The sequence below is a fragment of the Caretta caretta genome, chromosome 20, assembly GCF_965140235.1.
Source record: "Caretta caretta isolate rCarCar2 chromosome 20, rCarCar1.hap1, whole genome shotgun sequence".
Lineage (NCBI taxonomy): Eukaryota > Metazoa > Chordata > Testudines > Cheloniidae > Caretta > Caretta caretta.
In genome coordinates this window covers 19,367,037-19,385,632 of record NC_134225.1, presented here as the reverse complement: position 1 = coordinate 19,385,632, position 18,596 = coordinate 19,367,037, and the positions used below count along the sequence as shown (strand labels likewise).

Here is an 18,596-nt window from a genome sequence, read left to right as displayed (position 1 = left end):
GTCTCTAAGGTACCACAAGTACTCCTTTTCTTTTTGCAAACTTTATAAGTGTATTCTCTATGCTATTATCTAAATCACTGATGAAGATATTGAACAGAACCGGACCCAGAACTGATCCCCACAGGACCCCACTCATTATGTCCTTCCAGCATGACTGTGAACCACTGATAATTACTTTCTCAGAATGGTTTTCCAACCAGTTATGCACCCACCTTCTAGTAGCTCCATCTAGGTTATATTTCCCTAGATTGGTTATTAGAAGGTCACGTGAGAGAATATCAAAAGCCTGACTAAAGTCAAGATATACCACATCTACCACTTTCCCCCTATCCACAAGGCTTGTTACTCTGTCAAAGAAAGCTATTAGGTTGGTTTGACATGATTTGTTTGTGACAAATCCATGTTGACTGTTATTTATCACCTTATTATCTCCTAGATGTTTGCAAATTGATTGCTTAATTATTTGCTCCATTATCTTTACGGGTACAGAAGTTAAACTGACTAATCTGTAATTCCCCAACTTGTCCTTATTTCCCTTTTTGGGTCTGGTTTACACGACAAAGTTAGGTTGGCATATGCCGTGTTAGGTCGAGTTAATAATGTATGTGTCTACACTACCGAGACCCTTCCGCTGACCTAAAGGGCTTGTAAAGTCGACCGTTGTACTTCACCTCCACAAGATGCGTAGCGCTTCAGCTGACATCCCGGCGTTGACATAAGGCTAGTGTAGACCCTCCTCTGTGTAATTCGAAGGGATAGGCCTCCAGGAAGTGTCCCCAAGTGTTCTGCTGTGACCGCTCTGGAGAGCACTTTCAACTCCACTGCACTTCAGCCAGGTACACAGGAAACAGCCCCTCCCATGTTAATGCCCCGGGAACTTTTGAATTTTCAATTCCTGTTTGATCAGAGTGGCGAGCTCACCAGCACAGCTGACCATGGATGCTCAGGGCTGCAAACGGGCTCCAGCATGGAGTACGTAGGAGACACTAGATCTTATTGCTGTGCGGGGAGAAGAGTCTGTGCAGGCAGAGCTCTGAACCAGCAGAAGAAATGGTAACATCTATGCCAGAAATCTCACAGGGCATGGGGGACAAGGGCTACACCAGGGACACACAGCAGTGCCACATGAAAATAAAGGAGCTTTGGCAAGCGTACCAGAAGACAAGGAAGGCGAACAGTTGCTCTGGTTCTGAGCCACTTCTATGAGCAGCTGCATGCGACTCTTGCAGTAGCCAGCAGTTCTGCTTATGTTGTGGCTTGCAGGGAAGTGCATTGAGGGCTGTTCCTTTTATGAAAAGATTTAATATTGCACCTCAAACAATGTATGCACTGTCAGCGCTAGCCTTATGCTTTGCATTCTTTGCAGCTGAAACCTTGTTCATGGGCGCATCCTCCACAACGGGACAGTGACTTTCCTAGGTTAGAAGGTGGCAAAAGAAGACTCATAGACTTTAAGGTCAGAAGGGACCATTATGATCATCTAGTCTGACCTCCTGCACAACGCAGGCCACAGAATCTCCCCCACTCCTGCAATAAACCTCTCACCTATGTCTGAGCTATTGACGTCCTCAAATCATGGTTTAAAGACTCGGGAGGACATGTTCAGTGAGTTAATGTGTGCCTCCAAGAGTGACAAGACCGAGGTCAGTGCATGGAGGATTGCACTGTTGGAGAACATGCACAATGACCACAAGGACAGGAGAGTATGCAGGGAACACAAGCGTGACACGCAGGATGAGATGGTTAGGATTATGAGGGAGCAAACAGACATGTTGAGGCGTCTGGTTGAGGTTCAAGAAAGGCAGCTGGACGCTAGAGTCCCGCTCTACCCTGTGCTGAACCTGCTGGCCTTGTCGCCAAGTTCCACATCCTTCTCTCCCAGACTTCCTAGGATGCGGGGGGGAGGAGGGAGGGGACGCTCTGGTATCCCTTGTACTCAACTCCAGGGGAGGGTACAAGGAACAGAAGGCATTCCCACAGCTTTTTATTGTTATTGCAGTACAAATTGTAAGCAACCTGTCCTTGTTTTTCCCCGCACCCGCAGTGTTATTGGTCCATTAGCCCCAGATTATCTTTACTTTTCTTTGCTGTCTCTCATCAGTGTTTGTAATAAAAATTAATGGATTGAGAAGAAAAGGCTCTTTATTCACTCAGCACACTGTGGTTAGCGGGGGTGTAGTTTACAGGGGAGGACATGCAATGAAGGGGGCAGCTTGATAAGGAGCAACACACATAAGTTTCACATCCCTGTGCATCATGAATGAAACTAGTTTTCAAAGCCTCATGGAGACACAGTGGGCCTCAATGTGCTCTTCTTATTGCCCTCGTGTCTGGCTGCTCAGAATTGGCTGCCAGGCGATCTGCCTCCACCCCCCACCCCGCCGGAAACTTTTCTCCCTTTGTTTCACAGATATTATGGAGCACACAGCAAGCAGCAACAACAATGGGAATATTGATTTCACTGAGGTCTAACCTAGTAAGCAAACTACGCCAGTGGACTTTTAAACGTCCAAAGGCACATTCTACCACCATTCTGCACTTGCTCAGCCTATGGTTGAACTGCTCCTTACTGCTGTCCAGGCTGCCTGTGTATGGCTTCATGAGCCATGGGAGCAAAGGGTAGGCTGGGTCTCCAAGCATAATGATTGGCATTTCCATGTCAACAATGGCTATTTTGCACTCTGGAAAGAAAGTTCCTGCTTGCAGCTTTCAGAAGAGACTGGAGTTTCTAAAGATGCACACGTCGGGGGGAGGGATAGCTCAGTGGTTTGAGCTTTGGCCTACTAAACCCAGGGTTGTGAGTTCACTCCTTGAGGGGGCCATTTAGGGATCTCGGGCAAAAATTGGGGATTGGTCCTGCTTTGAGCAGGGGGTTGGACTAGATGACCTCCTGAGGTCCCTTCCAACCCTGAGATTCTATGATTCTAAATATTACTGTCATATACCATTCCACATTGATGTCTGTGAAACAGTTCTTATGATCCACCAGCACTTGCAACACCATTGAGTAGTTTCCCTTTTGGTTTATGTACTCTTCAGCAAGATGGTCTGGTGCCAAGATAGGGATATGTGTTCCATCTATTGCCCCACCGCAGTTAGGGAACCCCATTGCAGCAAAGCCATCCACTATGACCTTCACATTTCCCAGAGTCACTATCCTTCTTAGAAGAAGTCTATTGATTGCCCTGGCAACTTGGATCACAGCAGACCCCGCGGTAGATTTACTCATTCCAAATTGATTCCCCACTGACCAGTAGCAGTCTTGCATTGCAAGCTTCCACAGAGCTATCGCCAGTTGCTTCTCAACTGTCAGAGCAGGTCTCATTTTCGCAGCTGCGTAGGGCACCCAAAAATTTGGAGAACTCCTGGGTCTTAGTATCCACCCACCTGCCTCTTCCTATTCCTGTTCTGACCCTTCCTGCAGGCTCCCACCACAGCTGGCTGCTGCAGGCTGGTGAGTCTTCCTCCCGAGGGGATCTAGTAACTTAAAAGTGAAAAACTTTCCAGCCTGCCAGACCTATTAGCACAACACTGAAACTGTTAAAGAGCCATTCAAGTGGTAACGAAGCCATTTAACAGGCATTTAAAGGTATATACTGTCAGTTTCTGAATTTACTGACAAAAGCAGTTGTGAATTACTGTAATATTTACTCCGAACATGTTAGTCTACAGGACCTTAGTTTAAAATTTACTTTAAAAATATTTCATTAGTGTGTTGCTGAAGATGATAAAATCACATCTCTAAAAAATCCTTGCATAGATTTTTAGATGCACAATCTGAGTATTCTTTAGCCTTAAATGCTTGGATCTTCAGACATATAGTTTTTTAAATAAATCCTTCAAAGGACCACCCTTATCTAAAATACACATTTTAATTTTAATGACTATGGTACAAAAAACTTGCTTCCAAAGTCTTCCTGTCCTTTCTGTCCATCCTTCTCCCCCACTCCCGCGTTGAAGAGAGGCTAGCCCTTAAAAGGACAACACCCCTTTCCTGCCAGATAGCTGGACAAATGAGTTTCGCTTTCTTTACTTCTGACTGTTAGGTGAGAAAAATTAAATATGAAGCAGTTACACCAACTGAACCAAAGTCAGGCCAATAAAGGTTGCTGGAAAAGTCCCTGAACGAGATAAATAGAATAAAAGAATACTTGTTTAATTTGCAGGGAGTAAGAAAAAAGAGGAGGTCTGCATTCCTGCATTTTTGTACCAGATGTTCTGGGAACTGTCTTGTTGAGATACGGAGGCACTGTTTTCCACTCCTTGTTTTTGTGTTATGTCTGTTCTTAACTCCTCGTCTCCTGGTTGACACCCATATCGATAAAGTTAGTGAAGCATTATGATTTGCTAAAAGTTATCTACAATAAGGGGGTAGAAGTGCATGCATAATAGAGAAAGAGGATTTTAACTAACATAGGGGAGGGGTGGGCTGCTTTATGAATAAATCTGTGACGTGACGGAACTGTCTATAAAAACCTATGAGTTTTACTTAGAGGCCGGCTGGTTCTCTTTGGAGACGGGCTGCTCCCCATTGTTGTGTGCACTCTTCAGTAAAGAGCTTTGTGTTCGGACCTTGCTGGTGTTAACTGTCTCTCTCCGGTCAGACAACGAACCGTGCCGTCTGGGGTTCGAGTCCTCGACATGACTATTTGATGAACTAGTTTTAAGAGAACCCTCCAGCAAAATCAGTACCTTAGTAAGATATAAAATCCTTTGTTATGCCTAAAATCTATGGAAACATATTTTTTAAAGTTGGTGAAACTTCATAAATGTGTCTGTTGTTATGGAGATCACACAAAGTAAATTAGTGTTCCCTTTTTCTAAAAGCAATTAACATTGTTATGAACACCCTAAACCTCTGTGACTGATTAATTTAAAAGAATGTCACTGTTTCAGTGAGTTAAATATGTAGTAATCTGGAATGGTTACTTTATGAAGGCTCAACAGTCCATTTAAAAGATAAAATTGTTGCCGGCACAGAGTGCCCGAGGCAAGCAACAGCAGGGTTCGTTGCCCGGTATGCGTCGCGCCAATGACCACAACGGGGTGGAGAAGCCGAGAGTTTTATTTGAAGCTTCAAACAGGGACACAGGGAGACTGAGCTGTCTCAAATCCTGCACGCCAAATGCAGGTTACGCCATACAATTTATACCTTTGTTTCTCCTTAACGACACAAGCATATACAAGCATATTACCTGTTGCCCCATACAATAGCACAGCCAATCATCTAAAGCAGCCAGTTACATTTTTCCTGATTAGCATTGTTCAAGCCTGGCCTTGTTTGGTTATACTCGTTACTAGCTTTTGCTAAACATTTCTTCCTTATCTATACGTTTACCCGGCCGAAGCTGGTTTCGGCCAGCGAGCCGTGTGCTAACATGTCTGTTTGTGTGTTAGCTTCCTCATAGGTTTGCAGGGTTACAGAAAGTTCAAGGAATGGAGGAGCTTCGGTTTGCCTGGGCCTAGAGCAGGAGGGCTTCATCGACACTCGTGGTCTTCCACCCTCCCGAGTTACCTAGAGTAGTGCCCAGTGTCTCCAACAAAATCATCGTAGAAATACTGATGAAGAAATGTAAAACAGAGAATAGCTACATCATCTATTCCATAATGTTTAATGCTGTATTCAGCAGGACAGCTGACTTGCCCTTACTACAAAGTAAATTTCTTGCAAATAAATCTCTGACAAACTTCAAGGCATATCAAAAACCTCATGACTGACCTTTTTTATTCCTAAATTTAGTGCTTTTAATTAGGTACCTTCTGCATGTCCAGTCTTCACCTTCTGGCATGCAGTGGAAAACATGCTCCATTTTCTTTTGAAAAAAACCCCCACTCTTCTGCAATTCCTTTCTAATTCATTTGCTTCATTTGGGTTCAGGGATTTGGCTGGAAGGGGGTGAGCAGGGAGGTGGAGGGAAGAGAGGAGGGAGACTGTGGTAAGAGGGCAGGGCCTGGGCAGAGTGGGGACGGGGCCTGGGGCAGAGCAGGGGTGGAGTATGCGTGGGGCCACAGGTAGAAGAGGTGGGCTGGGGAGCGAGCCTCCCCAAGTGGCAGCTTCACCCACCGTCCATGACAGCGGGTAAGAGCGGGTCAGCTCCCGCACACCCGGCGCGCGCTGCAGTGTCCTTAGGCAGGGGCCGAATGTGCCGGCATCACGTATTCTGCGTGAGGGAGAGGGTCCGGGAGGGTCCGGGGCTGTCTGCGGGGAACTGTGACTCTCCGCTGCCGGGAGGCAGGCTGGGCGTCTCGGTATCCTTCGCTGCCTCGTCCCTCCTGCCCCGAGCTGCGAGGGGCACCAGTGTAATAATACTGCGTAGGGCCCCATAAATCCTAAGGACGGCCCTGAATGCAGTGTCACGTATACTTCTTTTATACATTTTGTATGTATAGTTGGGATTATATTTTGCCATGTGCATTACTTTGCATTTAACATGGAATTTCATCTGCCATGTTGTTGCCAAGTCACCGGGTTTTGTGAGATCCCTTTGTAACTCTTCGCAGTCTGTTTTGGACTTAACTAGCTTGAGTAATTTTGTATCATCGGCAAACTTTGCCACCTCACTGTTTACCCCCTTTTGCAGCTCATTGATGAATATGTTAAACAGCCCTGGTCCCAGTACAGACCCCTGGGGACACCACTATTTACCTCTCCCCATTCTGAAAATGGACCATTTATTCCTGCCCTTTGTTTCCTGTCCTTTAACTGGAGTGTCTGGCAATGCTTTCAGGATCATCTAATGATCCTTAATTTAATTTAATGACAAGCCTTTTGTTCTCTTAATCACCCTGCCCCTGTTTATAAATAGAACAGGAGTACTTGTGGCACCTTAGAGACTAACAAGTACTCCTGCTCTTTTTGCGGATACAGACTAACAGGGCTGCTACTCTGAAACCTGTTTATAAATAAACTCCCTGCCCCAAGGGCAAAAGTTGTTAGCAGCACAGAACGCGTCACATTCCACACTCAAGCTCTGACTCCTGGGTGCTGAGCACCCACTGTTGTTTTTTCTGTGGGTGCTTGAGCCCTGGAGCACCCACGGAGCGGCGCCTTTGCCCCCCTTCTGTAACCACGAGACTCCCCTCCCTTCCCAGAACAGAGACTAGAACCCAGGAGTCCTAACGCCCAGCCTCCTGGGATAACTATAGTGTGAGGACAAACACAAAGAGCCATGTCTTAAATAGCGATGGGAGCGGGAAGTTCCCATGTTTATTAAACTCCCCACTGCAACAGCTCCTGCTTCTCTCTGGTAACTGTGGAAGGCCAGGAGCTGTATAATTACTCCACACCTCCCTTCCTTTATAATAAAAGGTTAAAACTTAAATTATTACCCAACGTATATCCCAGCAATTCCAAAGAAACTTGATATTCCTTTAAATGATTTACACCACCATGACTCCTTATCAATTCCATGTAAATGGCCCTGAGCAGCAGTCTAAAGATCAAATTTTTGAGGGGGTCTGATTGGTCCTGCCACTGCATGTTCTCACGTCTCCTGAGGTGCACTCTGCCTGGCAGGGCACCGGCAGGTCCCAGAACCTCTCTTCATCACATTGGGAAATGCTGAGACCATAGAATCTCAGGGTTGGAAGGGTCCTCAGGAAATCATCCAGTCCAACCCCCTGCTCAAAGCAGGACCAATCCCCAATTTTTGCCCCAGATGCCTAAATGGCCCCCTCAAGAATTGAACTCACAACCCTGGGTTTAGCAGGCCAATGCTCAAACCACTGAGCTATCCCTCCCCCCATAGCAGCTCCGCTAAGGAGGATCTGGGGGCTTCTTACCAGTTCTGACAGCCTGGGAGCTTTTGATCCATGCTTTGTTCCCTGGCCTCAGTTCAGGCAGCTGCTTGTTCGGTGCCAAATGTGCAAGTTTTGTTGTGGCCAAATTTTTATCTCAGTGTCCCAATTTTTGAAATCCCTTCAGGTTGGGCCACGCGGGTCATAACTGTATCAGTGCCCCAGGGAAAGGCGACCTTCCCATCCAACGTTCTGCTGGCGACAGTGCAGAGGCAAGCTCTCACGGATCCACAGGATCGGTGCCACGCCCCAGACTTTGGAGCAGTCTCTTGGAGGAAGCCAAACCCCAAAAAGCTGGTGGATATTCCAATACTTAGGTTTACCGAGCCAGCATAAAACAGCTTCTTTGTTACCTTCCTGGTTACTCAGAAGTCCAAACAACACAGTTCCCTTAAAGTGATCCAGCCTCAGGCCTCCATCCAGGTACCCACATCAAATATGATGATTTCTGAAAATCTTATTTCATCCTATAAAAGAAAAGGTTCTCCCAATCCCGAAGGGTCGGACACGTCACCACCCAGGTGAACGTATGTTTCCGATCTTACCCAAACACCCGCTACTGCCGATTCTTATTAACTAAACTAAAATTTATTAAAAGACAAAAGACAGAGAGAGTCTGGTTAAAAGATCAATGTACAGACAGACATGAGTTCAATCCATTGAGGTGCAGATTCATAGCAGAGACAGTGAGCTTTGTAGTGGCAAAGAGTTCTTTTGGAAATAGTTCATAGGTGATAGTCCAATGTCCAAATCTCATATTCAGGGTGTACCTGCATAACTGGGACCTCAGTCTTGTGACTCAAACTTCCCCTGATGAAGTCTAAGCAGATCTGAGATCACAGAATCAGGACCCAAGGCTCTTTTATACAATGTCATGTCCTCTTTGACAAGTTGGGATTTCCTTGGGGAACAAAAGGTAATTAGGATGACTTTGAAGGAGGTCCATCACTGATTACTTCCCCCACCATTTACAGTACATTTCAAAGAGAGATGAATACCGAGATATCCCGTTTACAATTCATTCACATGATAGGATGTTCTTTTGAGCCCTCAGTTGTCAGAATACAGCACAGACAGGGACTGTTGATTACATTGTCCACCCTACTCATACATATGTAAATACATAAAAACAGAAACATTATCTCCCCACATGTCTTTTGAGGGTTATTTATTTTGCAGGATGTTTAACCCTTTCTAGCCATGCATCCCACACACACACACCCCAGCTCGTTTCTGGATTAGGACCCCTGCAATTACAACACCATGAAATTTCAGATTTAAAGAGCTGAAATAATGAAAAATTTATGATTTTTAAAATCCTATGACTGTAAAATTGACCAAAATGGACCATGAATTTGGTAGGGCCCTAGATATAGGGCAGACCAGACCTTAGTCTTCCACTCTCTGCATGTCATGTTCCCAAAGCTTCAAAGGGCCGTTCACCAATCCTTTGTGTTGTGATATTCCTTAATAGCCCATTTAATCTTGCTAGGCCTCCTGAACAAGTGGGCAAGGGGAGGGGGGATGAGTCTCTTGCCTGGGGTCACAAATTCAGAGCCAACATTGTCAAAGTTACAAAGCAAAACGTTCAAATGTGCTTAGAGCCTTGAATACAGACATTACAAGTGAGATTAACACAGCCAGCAATTCATGAGTCTACACAATGAATACAGTGTTATAAGTCTACGACCTACTTTGAACAAAACTAACATACAGGTGAGCTGGTCTGGTTTCCAGCTATGAGTTTGTCAGGTCCTAATGAACGCCTAAGGCCATGGCCGGAGCTCGTACTTGCTTTACCAGCATCACACCATATCTGTAATGTTCAGCAAGACTAGCAACTGCAGTAATAAAAGTCTCAGCTGATGCTCCCTTGTTCCTGGTGCCTCCTGTTAAATTTGGCCCTTTCACATATAATATTCTGTCTGCCTATGAATTGGGCATCAAATAAGCCTCTTTCTCTTTGAAGTTTCGTTCTTTTCCACCTCACTGAGGGGTAGGGCAGCAGGACCCAAGGCAAAGATCAGGGCATTTAGCCAGTATCCTTGTGCTTTCGCTGTTAAACAGGATGCCATGTGGAGTTGCTCAAATTGCCAGCTCCAGCTACCTGGGTTCCCAAAACTAAGTTTCTCTAATGGAGCCCCTTGGGCTGTGGGCTCCATCACTGCACTGAGACAGGGCTCTGCCTCCTTCCTGCTGCAGCTTGCCCAGGTGTGCTCCTGGATTTTGCACTCACTCACCACACTGGGAGTGCCTCTTCTTCCCTTCACTCGCTTCTCATGACAAAGACAAAGAGCCAAGCCTCAAGCAGCAACTGGTGACCTCTCTGACTGGGAAGTGCCCATGTTTATTAAGCTCCCTGCCGCAGTGCCTCCTAGTTCTTCCAGGTGACTGTGGAGGACCAGGAGCTCAAGACCCACTCCACACTAAGCACTAGACTCCCCTCCCCTCCAAGAGCCAGGGATAGACCCCAGGAGTCCTGGCTCCCAGCCCTTTCAGAGCAAGGGACCAACTCCCAGCACCCTCCTCCCCTCGGGACGCCTGCACTGGGTGCAGGCTTGTTATCTCCATGAGGGAGGGGAGAAAGGTATTGTAGTGTTGGATTTCTAGTTTCAGATACAAGAATGATACATTCATACAAATAGGATGACCCCACTCAGTAGATTATAGGCTTTGTAATGATACCTTACAAGAGACCTTTTGCGTGAAGCATATTCCAGTTACATCATCTTCACACCGACGGGCTGATGGGCTGATGCGCAGGCCATGAGCGGAGCCCAGGCCTCGCGGCGGGGGGGATGAATTTCAGCCTGTGTTCAGAGCCGGAGGGAGGGGGAGCTGTTTACACAGTGGCGGCCCTTTCACAGATCCACCTGTAAGAGATACTACAGGGTACATCGTTCCACAGGCCGTTCTCCAGCAGGTGGGCGCAATCCTCGTCCCTGAGTCCGTTTCTGAGGTTATTGGGCTCCCCTGTGTTCCAGTACCTGAACGAGAAGAGAGAGACGAGCCCTCAGAGCCCTTAGCCCACCGACTCCCTGTCCCAGGGGAGACACACCCCCAGTAAGCTCAGCCCCACCCTCAGTGTAACCTAGAGCAGCCTCATTTAGGGTTCATTTAACTTATGCTCGGGCCCTGGTGGGGTTCTGAGAAGCTTATAACAGCCAGCCCCACCCCTGCGCCAGGATCTGTTGTCCCAGATCTTCCCCAGCCCCTTTATGCTGGTTATATCCTGGGTGAGGGTGGCGGAGGAGATTAAATATCCTTCAGAATCCCTTGATGCTGCCAGAGCAGAGTAAAGGGCCATTGAGCAACGGAGTATTGGGCCCATTCCATTGACTTTGGCCAGCGCTAGGAGGGATTAAAGCAAGTAGAGGGAACAATATGGCTGCCCATGATGGCAGGCTGAATACTCTCTGCAAGGGGTGGGGGAAAGGGGGGTTGAACAGTTTGCACCCCAGTCTCAAGGGTTTGTGACATTCCCCCTAGAGGAGACAGATCTTTTATTCCGAAGTATCCAAATGAATGTGGGGCCAGAGACAGTGTTACCTGCTCATAGGGCAGGCATCATGATTGGCCCACAAGAGGATAACCACCTACTACCAGTTAATGGCATAAGTGGTGGAGGGCTGCGCTGTTGAAGGCCCTTGTGCAGGGGTAGAGGCTGCTCCCCACACACGCCATGGCAGCACAAGCTTCCCCTCACCATGGTGTCTCAGATCAGACCAGCCTCGGAGAGACCCTTCTGTAGGCTGAGAGGGGTGCTCTGTCCCCATGACCCATTCCGTCCTTGGACCATTGGCTGTGATGGCCAACGAGCACCCAGTGTGATCTGTGGATGCTTTACCCATTGGGAGCTGGGCTGAGACCCGGCAAGCTCATTTCATACAGAGTTGCACCCAGCAGCAATGCCATTTGGTCATTAGAGACCTGGGCCAGATTTGAACCAGTGATCTGCGGGCGACCGATAGAGCCTCAAGTCGTTCAGTCCTCAGGGTATGAAATCAAACCCGAGCGGCTCCATCCCTGGTCTCAGCCTTGGAGCTACTGCGGTGGAAAGTGCCTGCAGGAGCAGGGGCAGCTGGGGAAGGCCAGGGGTAGGAAGGGGAGAGCAGAGGATCGCCCCATGCTTACGTAAATGCCTCAGGAGTATTGTCCACCCAGCGCCAGACGCCTTCAATCCTTTGGTCTGTGAAGCCGATCCAGTGACGAACAGAATCAGCTTTAATGGCCAAGTAATTCTAGAGAGGGGACAGCACAGAGGACTGGGTGGTTAGAACTGGAGCCAGATCCTGAGGCATCTCCCGTGCCAGGAACTAACCCCCAGGGATGGCCTGGGCACTCGGCCATCAGCGAGTGCGCTCAGTGCTGCATACGCCAGAGGAGGAGGCAAGGAGCCCGATTCTCCTCTCCCTCGAGTGGAGGGTGGGGGGGATGGAGAGACGTCAGCGGAGGAGCAGGGGTTGGCGATGGTCTAGGCCTGGGGTGGGGAGAGGAGGCACCGTGCCTGGGGGCGTGGATGGTGTTGGAACGGGGGGCGGAGGGTATTGGGTCCTGCAGTGGGACAGAGGGGGCTGTGGCATAGATCACACCGCACCAAACAGATCCCAACCCTGCAGTCAAACTTGGGCACATCCCAGCAGGGGAGGATAATGCACAGGGAGTCCAGGAGGGCCTGCGGTGTTAATTTAGCTGGAATATACGGGCCTAAGGTGTTACCAGAACCCAGCCGTTGGCCGACATTAAACAGCACTAACCCGGCCTGCTTTGTTCCCTTGAAAACCCTTTTAACCTTTGATCAAAGACAAGGCAAAGAAGAGAAAACAAGGGAAAGCCTTTGAACTGTAAAGCACTAAGCCAGGTTTTCATTCCGACAGCCTCCCTTGGTCCCGTCCCCTTCAGCAGCCGAGCTTTTAGAAGGAACCCGCCCCCCCCTTGTGTGACAGGCTCTTAGCAGGGCCAGATTAATCATTTGTGGGCCCTGGCACCCGGACTGTGGCCCCGCCCCCTGCTCCGCCCACCCTTTGCCGCAAGGCCCCGCCCCTGCTCAGCCTCATCCCCTCCAAGGCCCCGCCCACTGCTCGCAGGGTTGGGAGAGGGGGGAGAGGAGTGAGCGGCAGGCGGGGAGGGGCTGTGGGGGGCGGGGCGCTGGTGCAAAGCCTGGGCAGAAGGCAGGGGGCAGGGCCACAGTCCGGGCGCCGGGGCCCCTTCTCAGTGTGGGCCCCAGCGCCGTTGGCGCCATTGTAAACCCTGCACTGTCTCTTAGATGGTATCAGAACTGGTAACAACCGTCCAGCTGCTGAGACGGGCGGGAGCGGCTGCTGCTGTTCCATCCGACCCGTTTCATCCCCGGTGGTGGTTGGGATTAGCTGGAGCCGGTAGAGGCGACATCATCGGGGTCCCTCTCTCTGGCCCCGTCTGGTCAGCACGTCTCAGGCTCAGGATGGCAAAGGCCCCAGGAGATGCGGGGGGGGAAGCCATGAGGGTGAAGCTCGTTCCAGTACCCTGTTTTTCTCCCCAAAGTCTCTTTCAGGGCCCCAAAAGGGAGCGATGGGTGGAAAAGCCCATCCCCTCGTTCCTTGGGCACCACGTATGTTTAATCTCCAACACTGGATTCACTCCTTTCTGGTTCCACACGTTTCTTGTTTGCCAGGCGTGATCTGAACCCAGTCCTTGAGTTATAGCAGAAGGCTCTTTTGTTTGGACTAACTCCATCTGCCACCTGGTTGGGACCGTTTTCCATCAGCCCGGTCATTGTGCCATCTCAGGAACGCTCACAAACTTTTACAGCTGCGGTCACAGTGAGGGTGAATTTGTGAGGCCAGTTATTACGACAGGGTCCAGCAGGAGATAAGGGTGAGCGTTATGAATACACCGCCCGAGTTCCTCTTTCCAAAGGGCTCTTCCACTGTGAAAGTGACTGTAAAAAGCCTGCCCCAGATGGGCTCCCCCATCCCTGTGGGTATGAGCCAGAGCTGCTGGCCACAGGGGCTCACCTAAGTCATTCCTGCTTTTCCCTCCCATACGCCCAGCAGAGCCAGCCAGGGCCTGGTCTGGTTCAGGCCTTATCAGAATTGTCACCCACGGTCCTGTTGCAGGATCTTTGGGCTGGATCCCCAGCTGATGTCAATCGGGATCGCGCCGATGACGGCTGCTGTGCGCCGGCCAGGGTGCTGGCCCATTCCTGGCACTGGAAAGCACTGACCAAAGGAAATACATTCACCACCATAGGCGCCGACCCCGTGGGCGCCCATCAGTTGTTTCGCCACCCCGCCTGATCAGCTGTTTGGCAGCCGGTGGGAGCTGCTTGGTAGAGGGGACGGAGCAGGTGTGGGACGAGGTGGGGCAAGGGCAGGGCCTTGGGGGAAGGGGTGGAGTGTAGGCGGGGCCGAAGGGGGGTGGAGCACCCACCCGGAAAAATAAAAGCCAGTGCCAGTGTCCTGGCTCTCCCCTGCCAGCAGACGCCCCTGGGCTCTGCAGTCTGGTGGGAATCCACCTCTGGCAGGATAGTTTCGTGTTCCCAGCCCCCCAGGGAGTCTGACAACCCTGCCGGGTAACCATCTCTCTTATCTGCCGCGCAGCTCTGCTTTCCGAGCCCGCCTCAAAATTCCCCACCATTTGCTCCACGTTGTCTCTTCTCTTTGCTGTTGCCCCGAGTCCCTCCTGCCCCAGGCGGGCAAAATTCACCCCTGTGTGGGGGCCAGGGCTAGCCCTTGTCACTGCTGGAGTCCTGCTCCTGCCCTGGGCTGGGGACTCCCACTCCCACCGTTCCTTTCTTCCCCTCAGGCCCAAACAGAGCCGAAGCCTCATGCCGGCCCACTGTCCAGGGGTCATTCCACCGCAGGTTAGGGTAGGGCTGAGGGCTCGTACCTGCTCCCTTGCATTGTTGATCACCACCAGATCAGCATTCTTGGCTAAGCAGAAGTTTCTCGCTGCTTCCCAGGACTGGGTAGTCTGGGAGAAAAGATAGCACCTTCCTTGGTGCTCGTCCCAGCCCCACTGGCACCAGAAAGCATCTGCCAGAGACAACACAGCTGTGAGCCCCTTCTCCCCACGTGCCAATGAGGGGTGAATCCCCCCCCCCACGCCAACGAGGGGCCGATCCCTCCTTCCCCACATGCCAATGAGGGGCCCATTCCTGCCCCCTCTTGTGCTGACTTAGGGGCCAATCCTTCCCCATACGCACCGATGACGAGTGGATCCTCCAACCTCATGTGCCAATGAGGGGCCAATCCCCCAACCCGATGTACTGACTAGTGGCCAATCCCCCCACCACATGTGCCGACGAGGGGCCGATCCCTTCCTCCCCACGTGTCGACGAGAGGCCAATCCCTGCCTGCCACGTGCCGACAAGGGGCTTATCCGTCCTCTCCATGTAATGACGACGGTCCAATCCCTCCCTCACACGCGCCAATGAGGAGCCAAACACCCCATCCCATGAGCCAACGAGGGGCCGATCCCCCCACCCCATGTGCCGATGAGGGGCCAATCCCTCCCTCCCCACTACCAACAAGGAGCTGATCATTCCCTCCATACACTCCAACGAGGAGCCAACCCTTCCCCACCACGTTCCAACGAGGGGCCAATCCTTCCCCTCCACATGCTGACGGGGGGCTGATCCCTCCCCACCACGTGCTGACAAGGGGGCTGATCCCTTTCCCCGCCACATGCCAACGCTCCTCCCCACGTGCCGTTGAGGGGCCGATCCCTCCCCACCCAACGCACAAAAGAGGTGCCAATCCCCCCACGTTACAGGCTGATGAGGGGCCGATCCCTCCCTCCCCACGTGCCCACGAGGAGTCTATCCCTCCCTCCCCACACGCCAACGAGGGGTTGATCCCCCCATCCCATACGCCAATGAGGGGCTGATCCCTCCCTCCCCGTGCTCCGACAAGGAGCCGATCCCTGCCCCCCCCACATGCCGATGACGGACCAATCCCATCTCCCCGCATGCTGACAAGGACCTCACGTGCCAACAAGGGGCCGATCTCCCCACCCCACGAGCCAACGAGGAGCCAATCCCCCATCTCACGTGCCAACAGGAGGCTGATCCCTCACTCCAACATGCAGACGAGGAGCCAATCCCTCCCTCCCCATGCACCAACGAGGGGCTGATTCGACCCTCCCCACATGCCAACAAGGGGCCATTCCCTCCTCCACACGCTCCGCTGAGGGGCTCATACCACCCCCCCTCGTGCCCCTGAGGAGCCAATCCCTCCCCCCACATGCCGACGGAAGGCCAATCCATCCCACCCCCCCATGCGTCGACAGAGGGCCAATCTCTCCCCCACATGTGCCTCCCCCCACCAGGCACAGAGCACAGGCCAAACCACAGCAGGTGTGGGTACCCCACAGGAGACCGAAGCCACACGTGAAAGCAGACACTACAGGTGGCGACATGGGGCACAGGGGGCCCCTCCATCCATCCTAATGGGCTCTGCTCTCACAGAGCGAGTGGCAGGGCCCCATTCCCAGCCCCCAGCCCCACCCCCTGCACTAAAGGGAGATTCCGCAGCCCCCCACCCCAACTAGGGGGGACCCCCCCCAGCTAGAACGTGACACTGCATTTGCATTCTCCCCACTCTGCTCTTAGCTGCTGTGCTCCCCTTGGTCGTGCGGCCAGGGTCTCCTGGCTCGGTGGAAGAAGGGGCAGCCTGTGAAACTGAGCACGGCCTGTGTTAGTCTCAGGGCCATTGATAGGAAACACCCCCCACCCCGCAGGGTGCTGTTCACCCCACCTCCCCACACCCCAGAGGGTGAAGCTGCAACACCTGAACCTTGCCTAGTGCCTGATCCCCACCTCCCTGCACCTCTAAACCAGATCAAGACTTTCCAGCATCTTTCTCCCCCACCTCATCTACAGGCTGAACCACCCCTGATCCCGACACCCCTAAATTGGAAAGAGACACTGCAGCACCCCCATCCCCGCTGGCTGCTCATTCCCCTCCCTATGCCCCGTATGGTGCCGTCCCTGTTCCCAGTGCACAGGGTGGGACATTAAGGAAAGGAAGACTAGGAACATTCAACAGGAGCCCAGAGAGCACCTCCCATTTATCCCTACCCCCCCAGCCCTGATCTTACTGGCCGGGCCCCTCTCAGTTGTGGGGCTGGAGTCCCCGGCCACGTCTGATGATGGGCCATCTAAGAAACGTAGCAGAGCCCCAGTGTGAGCCTCAGGGACACATCACACACCTCTCCCAGTGGGCAGGTTGGCAGCTCCTCAGTCTGGTCTGTCATCTCTGTAGCTGGGTGGGGCAGGAATCCCAGCAAGGGGCTCCCTCACTCCATTGGGGCTCTCACCTCCTCAGGGCAGGGATGAGCAGGATTTGGGGAGGGGGGAATCTCAAACCCTAATCATAATGCCTCCCCCTTCTCATCAGTAGAGCACACAAAGGACTTTGTGAAGGGGGTCAGGCTCATAAGCCCCATTTTATAGATGGGGAAACTGAGGCACAGGGCATTGATGTGACTTGCCCAGGGTCACACAGCTGGAATAGAATCCTGGTCTCCTAAGACTTAGTCCCATACTTGCTCTACTAGTCCATGTTGTCTCAGAAGGTGACTAGCCCTCACCAGACCAGCTCTGGCTGGGGTAGGGGGCCCAGGTCACGGTGGATACTCACTGCTGGTGAGGACCAGGGTCATCAGGAGAAGTTTGATGGCCACGATGATCACGGTGGTGATCACCAGCTGCCGGTTCGTGAGGGGGGGATCTGGAAAGGGAGGAAATGGCTCTGATAACCCTGTCCTGGCCATACCCTAGATCTTACCCCACCTCCCACCACCACCACCCGAAGCACTGAGTGGGATGCACTTTTGATCAAGCCTGACAATAATTGAAGGGGCAGGGATCTGTGTGTAGCATCTTTAGCTAAAAGAGCTTTTCTCCCCACTGTGTCTCAGGCATTTGAGTTAAATGTTCACTCACAAAAATGAAAAGCATGAAGCCAAAGGGCCAAACTCTGCTCCCAATTACACCAGTGTAAATCTAGACTGAAGGCAACAGTGTGATTCAGGATTTACACTGGTGTAAATGGGAGCAGATGTTGGGTCAAATAGTTTCCAAACCTTTGGAGGAAAATAATCACATCCCCTGCCAAGCAGTGAGGTTTCCCCTGCACAGGGTGTGATGCTGTCAGTCCTGCCAGCTCCCCAGTCACCCCCGGGGCTTCCATGGATGGCAGGGTAGGTGAGACCCCCCATTTCTGATCTGTTTTTGAAAAGAGGAAAAAACAAACTGCTTTTTGAGCTTTCTTCCAGCACCACAAAAGAGCAAAAAGAGAAGGAACCTGACAGCCACCCCCAGGAAACAAGCAACACACGGAGCAGCGGATTCCTCATCAGCCAGCAAAGGAGCTGGCATGTCTCACCGCGGGGAGGGGACAGACCCCCAGTCCATGTTCCTGGGTCCTGCCCGTCCCACTGAGGTTCTCCAGCCACGTCGGACATCTGCTCTGGGTCTCCTCGGATCTCTCAGTCATCCAGGCGCCTTCCTCTCTAGGGCCAAGGTTAGTGGGCTGGGTGGGTGCCCCGGGTGCTCTGCTGTTAGCTCCGACTGGGCTTCTTATACACGCGGTGACTGAGGTGCTCCCACGGTGCAAACTGGGTGGGGCAATGTCAGGGCAACGCCCATCACCCTGCCTCCTGCATCGCGCAGTGGTGACCCTGATTGAGTCACAGATTCAAAAAGGGAACAGCCCTGCTAGGTCCTTTGTCCCAGAGCAGGACTGTTCTCCCCAGGCTAGTTTTAAAGATAACATAACTGGGCAGGTTGTCAGGATCACACTGTGGACCTGAAG

General features: G+C 51.5%; 1 protein-coding gene across 2 annotated transcripts; it reads right to left on the bottom strand.

Annotated features, from left to right (window-relative positions):
- Window positions 1-8,395: 8,395 nt before the first annotated feature.
- LOC125627647 (C-type lectin domain family 10 member A) lies at window positions 8,396-18,356 on the bottom strand. 2 transcript variants are annotated; one of them, XM_048831977.2, is made up of 5 exons: window positions 18,168-18,356; window positions 17,421-17,510; window positions 14,668-14,813; window positions 11,932-12,038; window positions 8,396-10,784 (listed from the first exon to the last, which is right to left on the bottom strand). In XM_048831977.2, the coding sequence occupies exons 1-5, from the start codon at window positions 18,244-18,246 to the stop codon at window positions 10,640-10,642; spliced, it is 567 nt and encodes a 188-aa protein (XP_048687934.1). In that variant the 5' UTR covers window positions 18,247-18,356; the 3' UTR covers window positions 8,396-10,639. The 2 variants fall into 2 exon arrangements, with proteins under 2 accessions (XP_048687934.1, XP_048687935.1); XM_048831978.2 differs by lacking the exon at window positions 17,421-17,510.
- Window positions 18,357-18,596: the final 240 nt, after the last annotated feature.